This window comes from Microtus oregoni, unplaced genomic scaffold, assembly GCF_018167655.1.
Source record: "Microtus oregoni isolate MIOR12 unplaced genomic scaffold, Mior012 000000F_ref0000247, whole genome shotgun sequence".
Taxonomy (NCBI): domain Eukaryota; kingdom Metazoa; phylum Chordata; class Mammalia; order Rodentia; family Cricetidae; genus Microtus; species Microtus oregoni.
Window position 1 is genome coordinate 68,204,111 of NW_024543059.1, and position 24,079 is coordinate 68,228,189.

At 39.4% G+C, this 24,079-nt stretch overlaps 1 protein-coding gene across 2 annotated transcripts in view; it reads right to left on the reverse strand.

Moving 5' to 3' along the window:
- Emcn (endomucin) overlaps nucleotides 1-23,871 on the reverse strand; it is an 88,019-nt gene extending 64,148 nt beyond the window's left edge. For both annotated transcript variants that reach the window (XM_041653931.1, XM_041653922.1), the window contains exon 1: nucleotides 23,553-23,871. In XM_041653931.1, the coding sequence (XP_041509865.1) occupies nucleotides 23,553-23,625 (73 nt within the window). In that variant the 5' untranslated portion in view covers nucleotides 23,626-23,871. The remainder of the gene's footprint in view (nucleotides 1-23,552) is intronic.
- Between the last annotated feature and the right edge of the window lie 208 nt (nucleotides 23,872-24,079).

A 24,079-nucleotide genomic window follows, 5' to 3' on the forward strand; every position in this document is an offset into this window, starting at 1 on the left:
TTAAATTTACTTTCCTGATATAGAAACAGAGACATACATAAGAGAAAATCAAAATATGTGTAATATCATATTATCAATATACCATGAATTCAGCCCTCTGGAATAAGTTTGATATAATTAAATATTTTAAAAGTTTAGAGTTATGAAAAATGTGAGAATTATTAATTTTCAGACAATCTTAGTGACATTTGCAGGTATCTGTGTGTGTCTTTGGCTACCAGTGAGGTGTCTGCCATTCGGTCCTTAATGTTTATTAAATGATAGACATAATTAAGCTTTGTTGGAATTGGATTGAATATGTATAATGCCGCAATAATTATTCTAACCTTTAAGGTCGAATTTACATCTCATAAAAACGGAAGAATAAAGAACTGCATTGAATTTACAATGAACACGTGACCTACTCCGGGTTTATGCTTATTTTTAAAGCATTATTTCATTATTTGTTACTGTTTGGAAGGAGACCTCAGCTCTTTGTGACCTGAATAGGATGGAATATAGTATAAGTTTGGATTTATGGTCCTTTAAGGAGAGGGCCATTTTAACATCTGGGGATAACTGATGGAGCATTTCGTGAGTCTGCTGCATTTTCCTGTCTCTAGTGAGATGGCAATGTCAGATGACATCACTCTCCTTCTGCGATAAAGGCTGAAGTGAGATGCACTTTGTGCATCCAGAGGAGCTGTTGACTAAGCATCAATGCATTAGCAAACCCTCCGCTGCTGCCACAGGCCCCAGTGAGAGAAACAGAGCTGGCAAATGAACTGTCAAATATGCCTGCAGCAGCCTACTAAGGTTTGAGTTCTTAGGAACTTGGGTTACCAATTCCAGCTACTCATGTCCCACTTGGATTCTTACTACTACCTGGCTTTTCATAGCTTTTTTCTTTACGTATTACTTCCTGACTCCTGTTTTCTTAATGTCAGTTCATCTTTTTTTTTTTTAAATCAATTCACTTTATAATATGTAATACTATGATATACAAAGTAAAATGACATTACAGATCTTGATAGAAGTAATCACAAAAATAAATACTATTAAGAGTCACTGGAGAAGTGTGTGTGTGTGTGTGTGTGTGTGTGTGTGTGTGTGTGTGTGTGTTTGGAAGCAAATATTTTACCACTTATCTATTTCTCCAGTCATCAGTATAGAGTAGGCATCATTGTTATTGCTAATTATTATTTTCAGGTATATCCTCATTAGGTAGTTTGGGCTAGTCTTCAATTTTCTCTATAACAGGCCAACCTCAAAATCACTTTCTTCCTGTCTTTGCTTCTTGAGGTCTCAGATTATAGGCATTTACAACTAAATTGGGATCATTGGATTTTTGATATAAAATTTAGTTATGATGTCTTCAAATTGATTCATGCTTTCTCAGCTTTAAAATAGAAATCAGTGAGTGTTAGAACATAGTAAAAACATGAGAATACCAATCACACATAATGCGCTTTAGAAACCAGAAGCATATTGAAATTTGGATCACTATTATTCTAAGTTCTATGATTATTTAAACCATCTAGTGACATTAATTGTGCTATTTTAAACTGGAAATGGTACTCGTGAGAAAATCTTCCCACTGCCATGCAGGCATGGATGTTGTACTGCACCAAATCACCAAATCAGATAGCTTCTCTATCTGAGGGAAAAATGAGTTTCTCTTTCTCAAATTCTAGCATGAATTGTATTCACTTCCTTTGAGATCTAAAGGCACATGGTCCCAAAGATCAGTGTGATTTTAAACCCTGATAACAAGTAGAAAATAAGGGCTGAACAGTTAATTGACAGTCATTAATGTTTCATATGCCAATACAGAGGAAATATTTTACACGAAAAGGAGCCAAAAGGCCTACAACAATCTAGACAGGCTCGAGTAAGACTTGATTTCTCATTTCATACATCATAACTACCTAGCAGCAAAACAAATTAACCCATAAACCACTAAATACTTTATCTAGGGCTACAGCTATCAACCAGTCTTCAAAGAAATCTGATCTTTACCTTAGAAAGAGTAAATGGAATTAAGTTTCCAAAGAGCAGTAAATTAAACATTTTAAAGTATCTTGAAAAAATAGAGAAAAAGACAATAGGCAAAAAGAGAATTAGAGAAATTACTGTATATTTGTAGGACGAAGTTTAGAAGGAATAAACGTGAAGGAAAACCCAAAATATAAAGGTAAAACTAGAAAAAGGCAGAATGGTACAAGAAATAAATAAAGAAAGCAGTAAATCATCAAAATACAAAAGAAAACCTAAGTTTGGGAATAAAGGTGACATTTTATGTTCAAACTATGATAAAGTTATACTAAACAAAAACTAGGACTAACCACTGATATGTCTTCAACAATGATTTGATTCTTATACCAGTGTGAATTTCATTTTTACTCTTTTAATTTTAAGCAAGAGTAAAGTCATCAAAGAAAACTAACATTGGTAAAGGTGTAAATTGAATTCCAGGAGGAGACAAAGGAGGAGGTGAAATGATATTTCATAACATTGAAATAAATTTGTCTCAAAAATTTATATATAGAGCAAGTTTTCATTGACAGCAGCTGTATTAAGCTGCTCATATTGCATTGTAATTTATCCCTACACAACCATCTAGTATTCCTCTTTGCCGGGCAGTTTGACAAACGCTTTGAACAATTGTGGTTTTGTTTGCATTGCTCTCTGACCCCTGCCAGATGTTGACCGGGACTGGCAAGGCTAAATGTAGGGTGAACTAGAAGAGTCCACATAGAAGACAATGGCTGATTATGTAGATCCTGCCTTTTTCTCTATTGGTGATCACCATGAAGTTCCTTGATTCTTCTCCCAGATAAAGCAATCCAAGAAACCAAGGTAGAAAACAGCTTGTTACTATGGACCTTCATTGTACTTTGCTAGTTGTACAACTCAGTTCAGACACACTGTAGAAATGACTCACTCAGATTCAAGAATACCACCAGACATAGACCAGTGTGTGTGCTGAGACTGGCTACGACAAATCACTAAGGACAAAGACGATCAGATTTTAAAACATGAATTTCTGCATCCTAGAGGAATCTGTGCAGTTTTTTAAAAATATTTATTTATTTATTAGAACCTACTTATCCTAATTCCTATGGCTTTCCACTGGAAAAGCTGAATTCCAAGCTCTCTCTTAATTAAGGCATTTTTATATCTACTTGTAAGTTGTCCAGGTGTTTTATCTCCCTCTTTTTATTTAAGAAAGCCCCTCTAGAATGCAAATGGTTTTTCTTCCACTAAAGTTCAGTTGTACTCTCTGTAATCATTTCCCCAGAACTCTGTACAGACAGTTCCTAGAGCCCACAATGAGACACTTAATAGTTGTTTCCCCCAACATAGTTACTCAATGTCCAATATGTTTTGGGACTGTGTTATGAAATGATAGAAATCATAGTTATGATGTAGGATGTCCTTCTGTATATGTGTTGCTTTTATTGATTGATAAATAAAGTTGTTTAGGCCAATGACTTAACAGAGTAAAGCCAGGTGGGAAATTCAAACAAAGAGAGTAGGCAGAGTCAAAGAGATGCCATGTAGCTGCTGAAGGAGAAAGATGCCAGAACATTACCAGTAAGCCACAGCCTCGTAGCAATACACAGATTAATAGAAATGGGTTAATTTAAGATGTAAGAGCTAGCTAGAAATTGCCTGAGCCACTGGTCAAACAGTGTTATACTTAATATAGTTACTATATTACATAACAATATAATAGTAGCTATCGTATAGTTACTGTATTAATGACACTATTACATTGCTGTAATCAATATGGTTCTGTGTAATTATTTGGGACTTGGAAGCTGGGAAATAAAAGCATAGTCTCCATTTACACAGTTACTTATCAACTAAGATGATTTATGTTTGTATCTTATAATCACAATGCTCACATTTTGTGCGTTTTGTAGGTGAACTGCTCAAGATTTTTAAGAATGTCTTTGAGTACCCATACTGTGTGCATAAATTATTTTTCATAGGTTAGTTAGTTTTTAGATGTCAATATTCAACTATTTTAAAGTCACAGGAAAATACAACTACTTCCTGGCTAAAACTTCTAAATTTAATTTGCCTGTGCTATTTTTCTCCTTATTAATATACATAATTTAGCATCACTTTCAAGGTACTTGTAGTCTCACTCACGTTTTCTCACATTCTGGGCTGCAGAGATAACACAATGGTTAAAGGCACATATTGATGGTGCAGATGATCTGAGTTCAGTTCCGGGCACCTACGCTGATTGGCTCACATCCACCTATAACCTCAGCTCCAGGAGATCTGATGCCCTCTTCTGAACCCCTTGCCACCTACGCTCATAGGTACGTACATATATGCATAGATGAAAAACAAAATTTTAAAAAAGAATTTAGAAGTTTAGTAAAGTTTAAAACAACATCTACCTCATTGTCTGGCTTTTAGGGATTCGTAAAGATAACATAATTTTTTTTTTTTTGTATTTCCCAATGGATACTCAAGTGCTACAATATTGTTATTCAAATCCAAGCAAGAAATGCTTTGGTACTGAAGAACTCCACTGGTAAACAAGGCACACTGATTTGCTGAAGCATGCTTTTGATAAATGTTTCATCACTTTGCAAATACTTTTTAAAGTATTTCTACCCTGTTTTAGATGGGGTTCTAGGAAAGTTAAAATTTAAAAAGAATTGAAAGTCTGTGAGATAGTTGAAAATGTTGTTCCAGATAATGATTTCTTGTCTTCTGCACCAAGAAACACAGCAAACAAATAAAAATAAAATAAAATAAAAAGAATCACAGCAAATAAACCTGAATATGGGCTTAAGATCCTGCCTTGTCTTTCTCTCAGCATTTCTGGGAGACTAGGAAAACTGAGTGGTCCAGCTAGCCTTAACTCTGCAGCATCATCTTGAGCTGAGTGAGATGACACTCCGAGGCCGCTATCATCCCCAGATTCATCAGCTTATTAAGGACAATGAATGCCTTTCCCAAAATAATTGGAGGCAGTCACATCTTGCAGACCGCTACCTCACTGCAGGGGACGAGCCTGAGCAGAGGTGGGTGTCACAGGGCAGGTGTCTGAAGTCAGATAAGCAAGGTTTAATGAGAGAGAATCTAAAATGGCATAATTTAAGTTCACAAGTATAAAATGGTTTTGCATTAATAGACATTATTCTAGAGATGTGGAGAAATAGAGTATCCAGAAATTGTTTAGGACTTATGATAATGGTGCTTTATTTGGCAAAAGAAACTATTCTCATAACAAACATTTGAGAAGATTACAGACATTTTCCTCTAGGGCTTCTTTTCTAACATTTCCTAAGATATTTTTTGATTAAACACATTCAGCTTCGGATAAGTGTTAATCACTTTTAAGACCTTGAAGATTCTTCTCTACCAAATAAGATTGCTTATTTTCATTTTAATAAATTTCAGTTTAATTGCTAAATTTCTAAGCTTAGCATCTCCGTTCTGTTCTACCGAAGCTCAAGTTGTCCTGCCTGCGTGAAGCCTCATTTGTTAGTTCCATCCACAGTCCTCAGCTTTCCTATAGTACAATGCTTAAGCCTCACCAGTGATAACCCCCTCTTTTCCACTCGGCCAGTTGCTACGTGCCAACCATGTAGTGGGGGTGCATTAGCTACATTTTCAGGAATTTCTAATGTTTTCAAATTGTTTATTTTTACTATAAAAGGTAAGAGATAGAAGTGGAAAAAAGTGAATGCATATACATCAAATAAAATCTTGGCTCAAACATGGGCTAACGGTGATCTGGAAGCTCTTTGGGAATGTGCTTTTATGAATGGCCTACCTCCCACCTTTACCCAAGTAACCTTTATCTGACATCGCAATAATTTCTACAGGCTCTATATTCTTTTAAGTGTAACTGGGTTTAAACTTCATACTTTTAATTTCATGAAATTGGAAACATGCATCTGTGTTTCTGTGCTTTGATAGGTTAAGCTTTTTTCATCTTAAGAGTGAGGGCTAATGCACATTTATTGTATTTCTGCATGCAATCTAGTGAATGGGTGAATAGCATCTCACCTGTTTTGTGTCTGTTGCTGTGATAAAACATGATGAACAGCAACAACGTAAAGAGAAAGGATTGATCTGGTGTTTGGCTCTAGAGTCTGAGTCTAGGACAGAGGAGGTGTGGCAGCAGGAGGTAGGAAGTTGACGCTGGCCAGTCACATTTTATCCACACACAGGCAAGACTACAAACCATCAGATCTTGTCTCCAGGGTTGTGAGTCCTATATCAAGACTCCAATTTTTAAAAGTTCCCTAACTTTTCTCAAACAATGCCATTGACTGTGACAAGGTGTTCGAATACATGGCACTAAGCAGGGGGACATTTCACACTGAAATGACCACACCAAGTATGCATTTCATTTATCCCTGTGACTCCTGCCTAACTCTGCTCTTGACATGGAATGATCAGTAAGGAAGCTGAACAGAGAGACAAGGCAACAGAAACTGAGTCCCTATAAAGATGTGTGTTGGACTGAGTCCCTATAAAGATGTGTGTTGAGGCTGGCAAGGTAGGTGGCTTACTGGGTAAGGATATGAGCCTTCAAGCTTGATGGTCTGAGTTCAATCCCTTGAACCCAAATCAAGGAAGGAGATAAACAACTTGGGTTGTTCTCTAACATCCAAATGAATGCTCTGGTAGGGATGCACCCACATTCCCACACTTGTAAAATAAGGAACATAAAGCAGACATTGCCAAAGAGCTTATGATGTAGACTCTTATCACAGGCTGTCATGACCTATAGAAATTAAATTTCAATTGTTATTTTCAATTATATTCTAACTTTAGATTCATGCATTCTTCAAATTTCCATACAACTGTCCATTTGCGAGACTGAGCGGGAAAGGATGGGTGTCCAAGAGTTCCGTCAAGGTCAGGAAGTTTATGGCCAGCAGTCAGTAAGAGGAGATGAGAGGAAACAAACCGCTTTATTCTCATGCTGTGATGTGTGTTCTCCATCATTTAAATCATTCTCTCAGGTCTCCAATTTCTTAAGGCTACACAATAATGCCTTTACTATTTACAGCAATATTTTAAGACAAATATTCTTCATCTTAATAAACAAAGAAAGACTGACCAGAAAGCCTAGCTAATTGTACAAAATAATACCGTAACAATTGTTCTTCATTGCGCACTAAAAGATCAAAACATGGATGATGTTTCACACACTGTCTGCTGGCTGGTTAGATGCAACACAGGCATTACACGACAGGGGATGGGATTAAAGCCGGAGTACACAGGAAGTCTGATCATGCGTGCAGTGGGCAGGGTAGATGTGCACACACATTTAAGAAAGAGAGCCTGTCTACAGGGCATGTGAAACTCAGTATAAATGTCAAGTAAATACAAGCCCCAGGGTTACTAAGAAAATGCAGGAAAAGCCTCTCCTCTTTGCATTTTTTCTTTGTGGCTAATCTGTTTTATCAAATTTTCTTTGAAGAAATACTTCTGAAATTATAAGATATTGTGTGGACAAGCAACACCCCTTCTCATTTCATGTCAAAGATGCTTGGTTTAGGACCTCTGGGCAACAGTTCCTAAGTCGTTTTGGCAACTGATCTTAATTGAGTGCCATCAGGGTAACGAGCCAGCTGACCAGTATCACCGTGTGCCATTTCGCTATAACACAGAATCTCAGCTCCTCTCTGTAGTCCCAGTCTCTATGTTAATGCCAGTCATTTAATACTCCGTGAGTCCTCAAACATTTTTTTTTTTGTATCTTAACAATTTACTGAAACCAACTTTGTGTTTGGATTATCAGCCACATGCCCACTCCACATGAGACGCTGAAGAGAATGTAGCATTTTCTTCCTTAATTAACTTATTATTAAAAGTGGATAATTTTCCTGAGTAGCCTACAGGGTGCTCCCAGGTTAATAGGGTGGAAAGAGCGAGCAGAATTGAGAGGGAATGACAACATCCCATGAGTAAGTACTGAAGGGGCGGGCCAGACAAAGTAGGAATTTAAGTGTAGTGCCTAGGGGAATTCAGTAGTTCAAATAATATTTTTCTTGGCCATATCTACTTTCCTATTATCCTAAACTAGTACAAGAAAAAAAAAAGACAATGAATTCATAGCAAAAATTTCCCAGAAAGCAGCAGAGTATGCCATTTTCCTTGAAAAGTAAACTTCCCAGTGCCTGCTGTGAAGTGGCTTGGTGAATGGAGTTGGATGGCCATGGCAGAGAAACACACTGGCTGCCAGAAGAAGGGCTAGAGGCTGGAGGGCACTCTCTTCCCAATCAGTCGGACTGTTAGGGCGCCTCCTCCCAGCACCTCCATCTGCCAGTTCCTAGTTCTCTCACTCAGGGCCTCTCCCTCCCTGAGCCTCAGCAGTTTTCAGGTCTTTTATAGTCCCATTTTTCCTCTGGGCAACTCTTCCTGGTTGCTAATGAGTGCCACATGAATAGTGCCAATAAAAGAAGAAAATGGGAGGGCGTCTTGCTGATGTGATCTCTGGCCAAACAGAACAGGCCTTTCATGTGCCAAGCCCCTCTGCCAAGCAGCCCAAGTGAGAATCCCCAGAGCTGAGCCCTGCTCTGCTCTTGGAGGTGTCAGGATGAGGAAGAGGCAAGGCAACTTGGGGCAAAACGTACAGAAGTTGTTAGAGTAAGAACATAATACTGGAGCTGTGGAAGGAGCAGCGTCCGCCATCCAGCCCAACGTCTTTCTCTTCGTAGATGTGGAAAACCCTGCCTGGAGAACCTGGAACCTGCTTGCCTCAGTCACAAGAGAAATGGGAGCCACTGGCAACAAAGGCTAAGGGCTCTTGGCTCGGGGAGCAGTGTCTTCTCTCCATGGTTAGGTCCTGGCTCAACCTGGTCCCAGGGCTCAACTGGGAAAAAGATAACTCTATTCCGTTACCAAATACGTCCAATCATTTTTAGATAAAATTTCTTATTAGAACAATACTCAGATAAATGTGTTGTGAGGGATTGGGTCTGTTAACACTCGCGTCAACCACATAAATTCCATTTGGAATGACTACTGACCTGTGAAAATTTTAAAACTTCAGAATGACTGAATGATCCGATGTTCCTACTTTTTCAGGATTAGACTGAAGTTAACTTGAGAAATTATGGATACCAACAATGTAATAAATTTATTTTTATTTGAAGTATAACAGTTCAGAATGACCTGACAGATGGTGTAGAGGATTATGGGACCTTTTTTTTTGGGGGGGGGTTGTTATGTAAGGAAATCTGAGTCAACAGTTGCTGGTCACTTTAATGTGATTTGGGAAAATGTTATGATCCAACAGTCGGCACAATCTCCATTATACAAACTAAGATGGCAGAGGAGTTTCACGGGTCCGGCAAGCAAATGTAACCCACCAGACCCCTGCTTCAGTTCCTGTCTCAGTTTCCCCCAGTGATGGACTGTGACCTGTAAGCCCAGTACAGCACCAGAGAAACAAAGTAGAACTCCAAGGATAAAAGTAAATATGCCTCAAGCAGCAGAGCACATCTTGGATGCCCTGTGTCTTTTTTTTACTCTGATGACTTGCAATGAAATACAGTTTTCCACATTAAAGTAAGGCCACTAACTAACCCAAAGATAGATCACAGGGAAAGGAAAAAGCATCGAGACATTATCCTCAATGCCTGAAGAGTCACGTACCATTAAATGGTGGACTGATTCTACCAGTCCTGGTAACCTGATGTTACCAGGATAACAGGTGACTGACACCATTTTCTTTTAATTCTGTTTTTTTTTTAAATTTTGTAATTCTTCCAAGTTTTAGAATACTATGTAAAATTAGGTCACATAAACAAAGCTGTCAAAACCAAAAGAAACAGAGAATCACAAAAAGCTCATCGAGTCACATGATTGAATCATTAATTAGTGCAACCTCGATCCTGCAATTGCTATAAATAAATCCTAATAAGCTAATTCTATGGGTTTAAAAGGCAACTCACATCTCTTAGAGTCAGATTTGCAGAGAACTTAATCAGGAGCTATGCCAGAGTCAGACAGAGGAGTTAGAGTCCAGGCATGCAGCCGCGGCCTCTCCGCCCTGGGGAGAGGATCCAGGAGCTACTTCTCTGTGTCCTCACACTAGCTCAACACTCTAGGAGGGCAATTTCACACTTCTTACCACAAAAACAAATTTCTTTTCCCACTTCGGTTAAAAATAAAGTCAATGTGTTATACAAATGGTTTTCTCTGTTGTGTGTGTGATTTTTATAACTCAAGCATTATTTTGAAACGTGGCCATTGCAATGTGAACAGCCACAAAGAATAACATTAAAGGTATATGGATAAAGAATAAGTAATGGAACAACAGAGTCCAGTTATTAAGAAAGAAGCCTGACAGAATTCTAAAGTTTATAAATCTACTTATTGACCCTATGATTTCAATATTAGTTGCCATAATCATAGACAACCCAATGGGAATTCATAGTATGTATTACATTTAAAATAAATCTCTTATTGCCATGTAGAATAACTGCTTGTCAATACATAGACTTTCATGACTGTCTAATAGAGAAACTGATGCTAGCATAAGTTCAGTGTGGGGACCAGTTCTGTTACACACAGAAGCAAGACTAAGCTTCATTGCCACATCATGACTGAATGTCCATCACTAACATGTCCGAACTCTCAAACCTACTAGTAGTTAATTTTTATGAAAGATTAGAACTGTTTGTGGGTCTGCTGCACATGATGACACGTATGCAGAGGCAGGTATCTATAGGTTTATGAGTCACATAATAAGTCTTAGGCCAGTCTTGTCTACAAAGCAAGATTTAGGCTAGCCAACACTATACCATGCATTAAAAATAATTTAAAAAGTGGATATTGACTATTTTCAAACAAAAAGATGTTTCATTAAATATAAACTTTCAAAAATAGTCTTATATTAATTCTTTGAAAATTTATTTTGTACGTATCTTTTGATAACATTCACTCCCCTCTCCTCCACCTCCAAGATCCACCCCCATTTTCCTACCCAATCAACTTCATGTTCTCTTTCTTCATAGAGTTCGATTTGTGTTTCATGAATAGTCGTGGGGGTAGGTCAGCCTATCATTAAGGGAGTCACACCATTAAATAAATCTCCCTCTCCATTTGTGTCTACTGCTCTAAATGATGGATTAGTGAAGCAAGTGACATAACTTTGAAAAACACTCTCGAAATTATGCAAATTCACACACATAATTTTCACTTGCATATATTGTGACTGTAACGTAGCTCAGCATCCATCCTCTAGAATACTATATTGTGTGAAATTATTTCAGGAATTTATATTTCATCAGGGGAGAGTTGACAATATCCTTATTAGTTGATTCTGTCTGGAATCAACTTGGAATAAAAACATTTTATCTAAATGGTGAAATGTGATAAATGGTGGAGCATAAAGTTCCAAATTTGTATGGCACTTGCTGCCCCTCTATACATTTTGTGTGCATCGCCTCACAATCAATGTCCCCATGAGGTGAGAATTGCACTTACTCCATCTAATTACTCAGAATGCCAGAAGTTAAGCAATTCATCCAAAAGTCAGAATCTGAATCACATCGTCTGAATCTAGAACTAATACAATTTGACATTAAGTGATTAATTCTGTAACTTCCATCTCCTATAAACCGTATATCTGTTCCACTGGCATTTGGAGGCAAGTCTCTTTTATTCTAGCCAGCATGGCAAAAGGCACTACAGTTCCTTCTACGAGATTCATGAGTATCATTTGAATGAGGATGCTAAAAATCAGTATGTCCAAGCAGAAGTTCTTGTAGGTGCCATGAGAGGTGGCAGTGGTTTCTCAACTGATGGAGGGGGTGTCTCTAGCTATATTCTTTTTTTTTTAATCAGAAAACAACTTATAGAAATGTCATCACCCTGGAAGGTAGCAAGCTACACAAGAAAGTCCCAAAGAGCGTCACTTCTTGTGTGATTTCATGACATGTGACCCTACTATACCCTCACACTGTTTCTAATCCTCAGCTTCTTGGACAGCAAAACAGATGCAATACCAATGGCTGTAGGGATAAGTCCCGCCCCTTAAGGGGCGTGTTCGCCTCGGGCTAATGTCTGCCTATAAATTTGGCGAGCAAGCTCCGAGCGCTTGCTTCTGCTTTCCTGGTCTCCGCGGGAACGGTGGTTCTGTAAGTCTATTTCTACATTAAAGCTATATATATATATATTTTTACACTCTGTCTGCATTCATTTACGCCGTTACATTTTGGCGTCCAACGTCGGGCTATTTTGCCCCCGACTCAAGCGGGTAGCCCGCTAGCTAACACAGCACCCTCCCCGGTGCTGTTTTTCAGTTCGTGACTCCGGCCCCAGTGCGGAGTCCGAGACACACTCGGCGACACAGGCCCATTCTGCCTGCCTTGGCTAAGTTTTGCAGCGGAACCCCACTGCCTGAATTAGCAGAAGCTCAAGTAATTGCGGTTTTGCAACAAAAGCTGCCACAGCGTCAGATTTGGTCTGTTACAAAGTGACTTGGCCGGTTGTGGTGGCCCACGCCGGTAGGATTTGCTGAAGGAGGCAGAGGCAGGAGGATCACAAGTTTGAGGCCGGCCAGGCAGTGGTAGAGCACGCCTTTAATCCCAGCACTTGGGAAGCAGAGGCAGGCAGATCTCTGTGAGTTTGAGGCCTGCCAGGCCTTGGTAGTGCACGCCTTCAATCCCAGCACTTGGGAGGCAGAGACAGGCGGATCTCTGTGAGTTCAAGGCCAGCCTGGTCTACAAGAGCTAGTTCTAGGACAGGCTCCAAAAACACAGAGACCACCACTGGCAGGAACCGATCTTTGCAGGTAAAAAAAAAATTTTCTTTTATAAATAAAATGTCTGAACACATTACTGTTCAAGAATTTAATGATTTTTTTAATTGTACCATGTGGGAGATTTTACAAGAGGTGTCTATCACCCCACATATATGGATCCTTCTGGGATTCGTAGTTTTCATTGGCACCAAATGGTTTGATAATAGAAATATGATAAAGTCTTTACGAGACGAATCCAGGATTCTTAAGGTAGAGATTGAACGCTTAAAAACAATTGAGAATGACAACAATCTTCTCAAGAATCAGTTTGAAGTTCTCCAGGCTGATAACAATCTTCTCAAGAATCAGTTTGAAGTTCTCCAGGCTGATAACAATCTTCTCAAGAATCAGGTTGAAGTTCTTCAGGCTGATGTTAAGGAGAAATTCATTACTATGGAAGAGGGAACAGCTGATCTGGACCATAAGATTCAGTCCCTTTCTGTAGGAAATGAAACATTAACTGAGAGAATCAAAACTGCTGAATGTGACAATCGGATTTTGTCTAAAGCTTATGACAGATTGACAGAAAGATTGTCAATACAAGAAGGCACGGTTTATGCCATAAAAATTATGTCCAAAGATGAGATGTTATCTCTAACGGACAAACTTCATACATTAGAATCCTCAATGAAGGCTTTGGAACATAATTCTGGACAGGAAATTCAGACATTGCAGAAGGCAATGGTGAATAGAATTGAAAAGATTGAGGAATTTCTAAATTCTGATGAAGAAGAGCAAAGGGTAGAAAGGAAAATTTTAACTACATCTGTGGGTAAGTCTCTCCGGGACAATTTCCACAAAGCTCTACCTACAGCTCTACCTGCCTTTCCCGTAATAACAACAGAGAAGGTGATTGGTTCCAAAAACCCTAGGGTCATCAAGGAGGATACATGGGAGCCTGTGCGTATGAATGATCTCAAGGAAATAAAACAGGCTGTCATGACTTTTGGGATGCAAGCCTCTTTTGTTAAAGAGATGCTAAGATCTTGGGCCACGACAAGCAGAGCAACCCCCTCAGACTGGCTCCAGCTGAGCTCTGCGGTACTTGAGAGTGGACCGCAATTGAAATGGAAATGCTTATTCAGGCAAGAGGCTAGACTCTTAGAACAGCAGGAAAAAGCAAAGGGAATTGACATTTCCCTAGATCAAATTCTAGGTGAAGGGCTCTTTTCCGATCCTCAGGAACAAGCTAATTTGGATGAAAACACACTCTCCATGTGTACTACAGCAGCCTTAAGGGCTTGGGACAGGGTACAAGACCCAGGACAGAGAATGGAATCATTTGTCAGAGTTAAACAGGGTCAGAGAGAACCCTTTAGTGACTTTTTACAAAGATTAACTAAGGCTGTACAAATAGGAATATCTGACCCAGAAGCAAGACGTATAATGATTGAGTCTTTGGCTTATGAAAATGCAAATGTGGAATGCAAAAGGATTTTGGGTCCTTTAAAGCTCAGATCAGCGCCGTTGGAAGAATGGGTCTTGCATACACTCAATGTTGATACATTTGATTATGGCACTGAAGCATGGGTAGAAGAAGCAATTTCCAATGGTAAAAGGAGACACCAGAATACCAAATGTTTTAATTGTGGAAAAATGGGTCATATTAAAAGGAATTGTAGACAACGGATTTTCAGAAATAATAATAATAATAATAATGCATCTTTCAGAAATAATAATAATAATGCATCTTCTAGAAATAACAGAAATAGGAGGACTCAGCCTTCAGGTTTATGTAGAAGATGTGGAAAGGGCAGACATTGGACGAATGAATGCAGGTCTACAAGAGATAGACAAGGCAACCTGATACAGCCGGGAAACGTGAGAGGGGGGGCCTCACAGGCCCCCATGGCAAACATGGTTCAGTCATATCCAGTTTCTGCAGAGAACGTGCCTCATCAGGACAATTAGGAAGCCCCATGCCTACTGTTACAAGCAATAATGATCAGAAAGATAAGTTACGTGTGTTTTGGCAAACTTCTATAAATGATCAAAGACCTAAACTGAGAGTGTGTGTAAATGGCATTTTTATTACTGGCCTGCTGGACACAGGTGCTGATGTAAGTATCATTACCCCAGAATCTTGGCATCCGTATTGGCCTCTTCAAAATGTAAATGTTCAGCTCCTGGGAATTGGAACCCTATCTCGAGTAAGGCAGAGCACGAGATGGGTTGAATGTATAGGGCCAGAGGGACAAATAGGAAAATTAAAGCCATATGTAGCCAATATCGCAATGAATTTATGGGGTCGTGACCTATTACAACAATGGAATACTGAAATTAACATTCCTGCTAAATCTAGAGCCTATATTTCTGAGAATAATATTAAAAGATATTACAAACGGAGAAAACCGGCCATTCGGGCTGTACAAGAACAAGCAATTGATGTCCCTTCAGAGATACCAACAGCCTTGCCTCTAAAATGGTTGACTGAGAAACCAATATGGACAAAGCAATGGCCTTTAGCTGAGGAAAAGTTACAGGCTTTAGAACAGCTGGTACAAGAACAATTAGATGCTGGACATATAGAAGAATCTACCAGCCCTTGGAATTCTCCTGTATTTGTGGTTAAGAAAAAATCAGGTAAATGGAGAATGGTGACAGATCTCAGGGCCATCAACAAGGTTATTCAACCTATGGGCCCTCTGCAATCTGGAATTCCTTTGCCCTCTTTATTACCAAAAGGATGGCCTCTCATAGTTATTGATTTAAAGGATTGTTTTTTCACTATACCTTTGCAAAAAGAAGATAGAGAAAAATTTGCCTTCACAGTGCCTAGTTATAACAATTCTCAACCTTCGAGGAGGTACCACTGGACCGTTCTCCCCCAGGGTATGTTAAATAGCCCCTCCCTGTGCCAATATTTTGTGAACCAACCATTGCAAATAATACGCAAGAAATTTCCCAAATCTATAGTATACCATTACATGGACGACATCTTGTTATCCGATTCAAACATGGATACCTTGAACAGACTGTTTGAAGAAATAAAGATACTTTTACCTAAATGGGGATTGCAAATAGCTCCTGAAAAGATTCAGAAGGGAGATTCTGTTAATTATTTAGGTTATAAAATAGGTTTGCAAAAAATTAAGACACAAAAAGCACAAATTAGGAGAGATCGCCTACGGACTCTTAATGACTTTCAAAGACTGTTAGGAGACATTTCCAGTCTACGACCAGCTATTGGAATAACACCTGATCTAATAATTCATTTGAACAAAACCTTGGATGGTGATAAGGATTTAAACAGTCCCAGAGAATTAACAGCTGAAGCAGAAAAGGAACTGACAATGATTGAGGAAAAATTACAACAGGCACATGTGGACAGGGTGAATCCAGAGCTCGATTGTATTCTCGTCATACTACCATCAAAAATTTCTCCTACAGGAATTTTAATGCAGAGAGATGATATTATTTTGGAATGGATCTTTTTACCACATAAACCAAGTAAGAAACTGAAAACTTATGTGGAAAAAGTCTCTGAGTTAATTATAAAAGGCAAGCTGAGACTTCGTCAACTAGCAGGCATAGACCCAGCAGAAATTATAGTGCCTTTCACTGCTGATGAACTAAAGAAATTATGGGAAGATAATGAACCATGGCAAAGAGCTTGTGCTAATTTTTTGGGAGACATTAATAACAACTATCCAAAAAGCAAGCGGCTTAACTTCATAAAGAGAACCTCTTGGATTCTTCCTCGAATCGTCCGTGATGCTCCAATAACTGGAGCCCGTACATTCTATACTGATGCCAATAAATCAGGGAAGGCAGGTTACAAATCAGAAGACTTGGATAAGGTGGAACAAAGTCCGTATAATTCTGTCCAGAAGGCGGAATTATATGCCATTCTTATGGTGCTAAGGGATTTTAAAGAACCTATTAATATAGTTACAGATTCACAATACGCAGAAAGAGTTATTTTACATATTGAAACTGCTGAATTTATACCTGATGATACTGAACTAACCTCATTGTTCCTCCAGGTTCAAGATTTGATCAGGAACAGGCTTTGCCCTATGTACATAACACACATCCGATCCCATACGGGTCTGCCAGGTCCTCTAGCACAAGGTAATGCAGAAATTGATCAATTATTGATTGGTAGTGTGCTACAAGCCTCTGAATTTCATAAAAAACATCATGTTAATAGCAAAGGTTTGAAGAAAGAGTTTTCAATTACATGGCAACAAGCTAAGGAGATTGTAAAGAAATGCCCTACTTGCTCTTTCTATAACCAAACGCCACTGCCTGCAGGGGCTAATCCAAAGGGCACCCAAAGGAATGAAATCTGGCAGATGGATGTGTTCCACTTTGCAGAATTTGGCAAATTAAAATATGTACACCACACCATAGACACGTATTCAGGTTTTCAATGGGCTACTGCCCTGAGCTCAGAAAAGGCTGATTCAGTAATCACACATTTATTGGAAGTTATGGCCATCATGGGTATACCTGCGCAAATAAAGACAGATAATGGTCCAGCATATGTATCTAAGAAAATGAAATGCTTTTTTGAATATTATAATATAAAACACATTACAGGTATACCAAATAATCCTACAGGTCAGGCAGTTATAGAAAGATCAAATCGTACTATAAAGGATATGCTGAACAAACAGAAAGGGACCGAAAATACCCCCAGAAATAGATTACATAATGCTTTATTAACCTTGAATTTTCTTAACGCTAATGAGAAAGGAACGACAGCAGCAGAAAGACATTGGATAATGGAAAAGTCTGCTGAACTAAATCAACCGATTTATTTCAAAGATGTGCTGACCTCTCAGTGGAAGCCAGGAGATGTGCTACGTTGGGGAAGGGGTTTTGCTCTTGTTTCCACAGGAGAAGAAAAATTGTGGATACCATCAAAATTAATAAAGTTTCGATTTGAAGAGGAGAAACCTCTTGGAAAGGAGAAATGACAACTCATCCACAACGATGATATTCATACAGGTGGTAAGAAAAACATATAAAATGGGGGCAGGGTTCTGTTCTTATCTCCACAGGGAAACACTCATCTTTGAGAAATTCAAGGAACCCTGATTGTTTGGATACTGACAGATGGAAAAATACCTGCCCAATAGGAAATATCAAGACAACTGAATGGGTTGTGTAAGTAATATTAAACCATATTTCTAAATTTATAAAGCTGGTTTTGAAGTTGGACTCTGGCTCAGTCCCTCTCCAATTCCAAGCCTGTTGGTAAGAGAAAAACCCAGAGTTTCTGGAATTTCTGTCTCATGTCAAGAGCCATGATATGGGACAGAAAGAAATATGAGTTTAGAAAACATCTTTGCATTTCTTCATATCTATCATACTTTTCATTGAATATATCTATCATGTCTTTCATTGAATATATATATATATATATGTCTATATGATTAATGTTTAAGTTTTTTATAATGAACAATGAGTTTTTCCTGAAGTGACATTTGAAGTTTCCAGGAAGAAGATGGGGCCCCATAACAACAACTCCACCTGGTTGATATGACGTCATGATACTGATAGCGCTACTACAAGACCTGCTTTTGATACCAGCTGCACAAGACAGTTCCAACTTGGTTAGCTGAAATGGTGCACATCTTATACAACATTTTGGCCAGACCTGCACGAAAATACTCAGAGACTATTTGCAATTTTAAAAGACATTATCTTGAAATTTAACCATCATTTTACTTTCACAGGATCCCCCAGAAAGAACGTCGCCCCTATGACAGCAGGAAGTAATTCTAGAGAACGACGTCCCCTCTCCCAGTAAAGTTTGCCCTTGGGTTTAGGGACATCATTTAGGGGTTGATTATAATTAGTATATGATTGAGGGTTGGGAGAGGAATTTTATAAGCTCAAGGATCATTTTGAAAAAAAAAAAAAGAGGGAATGATGGGATAATAGATTTATAATTGTGAGTTACTGCTTTTAGACAAATATATTGGTATCAATTCTTGTATAATGAAACAAAGTTAAATTATATGGACTATTGTATGCATGCATGTTTCTATGTCTGTTTAAAACATTTTTATGTATTGACATATATTGTATTGATATATATATTGTATATATTTACCATATTGCAATGTACATTTCTACCTCTGATTAAGATACTTATATAATGTTTGTGTATTGATGTATATTTGCCATATTGCAATGTATATTTGTACAGTGTTTATATTTGGAGGTCATTATCCTCATTTGTTACACAGTTGTTTATTGTCTTAGTCTTTAAGTTAGATAGATATTGAGAATTATATAGACTAATTGTCATCTAAGTTTGTCATTTATAATTAGACTAATCAGGTTCTTTAGATATATAGAGATTATACTCAGTATAGATAGATAATCTTCAACCTCTTCAAAGAGCTGTAGAAAATGGCCTTTAATCTAACTCAGAGTTTCGTGATAGTGAGACACAATTGCTCCTGGCAACACCGCTCTATTCCCGAGAGAATGTTGAGCACCAAAAACACTACACCTGGAGCCTTTCTATTTGGCAGAACTGGCCTTTGGGCAAAGAAATGCCCATACCTCAACCACTGACACAGATACAGAGCGTGCATCAATGGATAAAACAGGACTGTCATATCCTGCCAAGACAGGGTAAGATAGTTTTGAAAAGTTCCTTGCCTTTAATAATGGTATGTCAGTTATGTTAGGCCTTAGCCAAAATTGGTTGACTCAACATTGCAAACGAGACTTTGGGTGATTGCCCAGGTAGTCAGTTGTCTCTGTCAATTGTTGCACATTTTGTATATATCTCATTTGTTGAGTAGTGTTTATTCCCTTCTCAGATCTTTGACTGAGTTGAAGATTATATAATTGTAGTTACTCTTTACATTATTTGGACTTCTTGAGATAGAATGTTTAGCAAAGCTTTTGTTCTCAATATTGTTTGTTGTATTTATTATTTGTTGTTATTGTATGTAGTTGTATTTGGTTTAGTTCTGTCTTATTTAGACAAAAAGGGGAGATGTAGGGATAAGTCCCGCCCCTTAAGGGGCGTGTTCGCCTCGGGCTAATGTCTGCCTATAAATTTGGCGAGCAAGCTCCGAGCGCTTGCTTCTGCTTTCCTGGTCTCCGCGGGAACGGTGGTTCTGTAAGTCTATTTCTACATTAAAGCTATATATATATATATATTTACACTCTGTCTGCATTCATTTACGCCGTTACAAATGGCCTTGAAATGAGAGAAATGAGAGAGATTCTCAGCAGCACCAATGGCAGATGCTGCAGAGGCTGCGCAGATACTGCACACTTCAAAAAGATTTCAGGCAGAAGATGACGGATTGAAGAGATTACTAAGTGGTGCACATTTCAGTAAAATCAACGGTATTGATTGATGATAAGCCCCATGCCCAAGCACTTTCACAGGCACCAATTGTTAACTATAAGTCAATATTGCTTTTATATTTTGGAGGTGTAGGACTCTAACCCAGTGCCATAGATAAATTAAGAATCTGCTATACCCTGAGCTACAGATCCACGGATGGATATTAATCTGTCTTTCCCACCCTCTACTCAATGTCTCCTGATACCATACTTTGCACAGTGTTTCTTAGTATGTACCCAGACTCAAGCTACAGCTTCTTTATATTTATAGACTAGAATGCCCTGCTGTTTCAACAGTGTCCCTATTCAGGAAATTTTTACATCTACCTTGAGCCTCCCGATTTTCAAGTTACAAAGTTTGGCACATTTTTTATGAGAAGTTGTGAGATTTCCCAACACACCAAACTAGGAACTTGTGGTTTCTCTATGTCATTCTTTCCTTATTCCTCAAGACCCATGATAAAATTTGTGTTGCTTGGCTCTTCCTTTTACCATTCTATCTAATACAAGAAATGAGTCCTATTGGCTTTGATAAAGCTACAGGATTTAGCACAGCATCTTCTTATAGTATATTCAATCAGTTTTTTTGCTTTATAAAATTGGATGCTCTATCACTAACAAACGAATTCTTCCAAGCAACTAAACCCATCTGCTATCCATATCCTGGGGTCTGTTTCTGCCTACCCCAAACATTTTAATCTCTCTGAGACTGGTGCAACATTTAAAAATAAAATGATAGAGAGAGTAAACGCATACAGCTTCCAGGCTTCCATTTTTCTGAAGTCGTCTTTTAACATCGCTGAGTCTCAGCCGTCAAAAGCTCACCCCTCTAGACCTCAGAGGCACTGGAGTGTCTGTTCAGTTTTAAGTACAACACAGAAGACTTCAGGAAAGACTGGCCATCTCCTTCATGAACTTCTGGGACATATTTCTAAAGAGCCGCCTTCCAAGTTGAACACTATAAATTTTTAGGCCAGCATCCTATTGACAAAAGCTACTTGCTGCCATACAGAAAATTCTCTGGGTCTCAACAAAAGCTCCACCACCAGATTGTATTTATTTAAATCTGAGATTGACAAAAACCACCAGAAAGAAAAGTACTCAGTTTCTCAGAAAAGAAATCATATTTAGCAGTCAATTTCAGAGCCAAAAAGCATGCATTTGCTTGACAATCTGAGCATTAGAGCTGAAATGGCTCCCTCCCAGACCCCAGTAATTGACTCTGCTGATGAATTTGTTGATTATTCTAAGTGTGAGGAGCCAATGAAGCTCAGAACTCAATGTACTCCGGGTACACGGAGTTAGGAAAGAGCTGATGAGATGAACGTAGGAAATGCTTCATTTCCTGTGCCCATTCTGCTAAGGAAACATAAACTGGCAGAGCCAGGTGCATCCAAGTCATCTATGTAGCCTGGAAAAACTCAGTCAGCCCTACCCAGGCCACTGTCAAGGGTCAGACTGTGGTGCCAAGATACAGCTTCTGTTTTTTAAGATCAGTCTCTCTTCACTTCTCTTCTCTTCTCTTCTCTTCTCTTCTCTTCTCTTCTCTTCTCTTCTCTTGTTCCTCCTTCTCCCCCCTCCTCCTCCTTCCCCTCCTCCTTCCCTTCTTCCCTCTGCCCCTCTCACCTCTCCTTCCCACCCCTCCCTGTTTTCCTCATTCCAGATACAGGTCTTAAGTTATCAAGTAGGTTTGTTGGCAGATGCGAAGGAAATACTGTCTAAATATTTTCCCTGCCACAGTGAGCAATTATCCAGTGTGGGCCAATAACTTGTTAGAATGTTGACCCTACTAAAGCGAGGGTGGACGCTTGACCAGTGAGCTGAAGGAGGCTGGTGTTTTCCCTAAGTGGCCACAGTGGAGAAGGCTGTGGGCCCTTCTGTGTTCTCTCCATGCTGGTTCCCTCTCTTACAGTCAGCTTGGAGGCCAGTTCCTCTGACTCCCTTACTCTTTGTTCCTAGGATGCACAGCCCATTCAACATTAAAACGTGCTGGCGGTTTGCTGCACGCTCGAAGGCCTTCAGACTTGAAGGAGTGGAGAGCCTAGCCCAAGCCTGCATAACTTTTAAGAGCCAGGCACACGGGTTTTGAGCAGAGTGTTGCAGGGTAGACGTTCTCATGAGCTGTTCTAACACATCCTGAAGAGACCCTCAGGAGCAAGCCGTTGAACTCAGATACTCCATGAACACGTTTGTAAAAAAGTCGGATTCTCAGGAGCTCTTTCTAACTTTCTGGCCACATGCAAGATAAGCAAGTGTGATGAGGAAAGACTTGCAGATTTATCCTCAACTTATAAAAAAGATTTCTTTTTTTTTAAATAATTACTGACAAGGTGTAGCCCAAGTTGGACCATTAGTTGTGTTCTCATGCTTTTTTTAAAACTTTACATTGCTTTTATAAATTAAAATTTTGTCGGCAGTAAACATTGGGAACAGGTGCAAGCAAACTTAGAATTGAGTTTTCTGGATTATACCCCCAACCCCCAACACACACATACCCTCCACACACACCCTCAGAGTCAGAACCAGTCTCTCCCAGTTATGTCTTCTCTTACATTTTAACTTTCATGCTTATTAAAGCTGCCTAATGCTAGAATCGCTGGCCTGTTTCTCTCAATAGCACATCACCACTGAGGGAGAGGGAAGCAACTGGCTCATTTTGCTGTTCCTTGCACCGCCCAGCACAGGATAGGAGCCCGATAAATTAGTGCTTTAGCTTAACTGTTTATTTTGTGTTACTTAAGAATGGTTAGAAATAAAAACAGTGGCGCTTGCAGCGGCTCACTAGGGCGGTGCAGCATGCACCCGAGGGTCTTTCCCGGCAGTCGGTGGTGGGTTTTACACATCTATCTTTAAAGTTCTGAAAGCCACACAAAGTATTGAGCGACTGTGTTCACATCCGCATATACTTCTGTAACGAACGTCTGTACATTTAATTCCCCGCTTGCCCAGTCACCTAAGGTGCTAATATCCTCCTAATGGTGAATCAGCGTTCACTTTAGCTAGCTTTACCTAACCAAAGCTGAAAGGGAGCTGGGATTGACACCGGCGCTCTTGGCAACACAGTTTCCAATGACAACCTTTCCCTCATACAGAATTCTCTTTTCATTCTGGGCCGATGATAGAAAAAAATATGTCTTTTTGAATTAACACATTTTTAGCCAAAATTCTATCTTAGTCTCCGAAAAGGTAACACATTTCCCCAGTTGTTTTATGAATCCATTAAACACACTTTCAGGCCATCAGGCCAGCAAGCATTTCCTTTTAGCAGAAACAAGCTCTCATGTGTGGCGTGCCTTCTCGGCCTCTTCCCAGCCTAGCTCCGTGTACTCCTTCGAACAAATCAATGAGAACAGCAGGAGGAAACCTCCTGAAGGTCAACCGGGGCTAGAAGCTCACCAGCTCCGATTTCTCATCCACACCATCAGAAGGATCAAAGAAACGGTACCTTCACTGGCCTCACTGCGGCAGACACGGTTGCACAGGAGGAGGAGAAGTGCGGTCACCTGAAGCAGCTGCATGGTGCCTCAGGAGGGTCTCAGTGGCTTCTCTCCCGGGGTAAGGCGTGAAGGATTCCTCCCAGCCTGTCCGGGCCGAGTTAGCAAATGGAAAAGGTGTGCCGCATGTGGCCAGACGCTGCCCATTCCTACTTATTTTGGGGACTCTGATAAAGAACTAGAGGAAACACACACACTCCCTTTGGGAGGTCAGCAGAGCGGAGATTTATTGTTTCAGCCCCTTACAGGAACTCTTTTTCCCCCCCTCTCTCTTCCTTTGGCAGCCACTTGTGTTTTTGTTACTGCATTATTTTGCTCTTCTTCAACAAAAAGGTCAGGATGGGATTGGAACAGGAAGGGACCCTTCTCAAGAAAGGGCCAGGGAGCTTTCTAACTTTTGTTTTGAAAGCGCGTTTTGGAATAGCTGTTAGGATGCCTCATCAAGCAGCTACTCCGCCTGCCTAGGAAGGCTGTAACT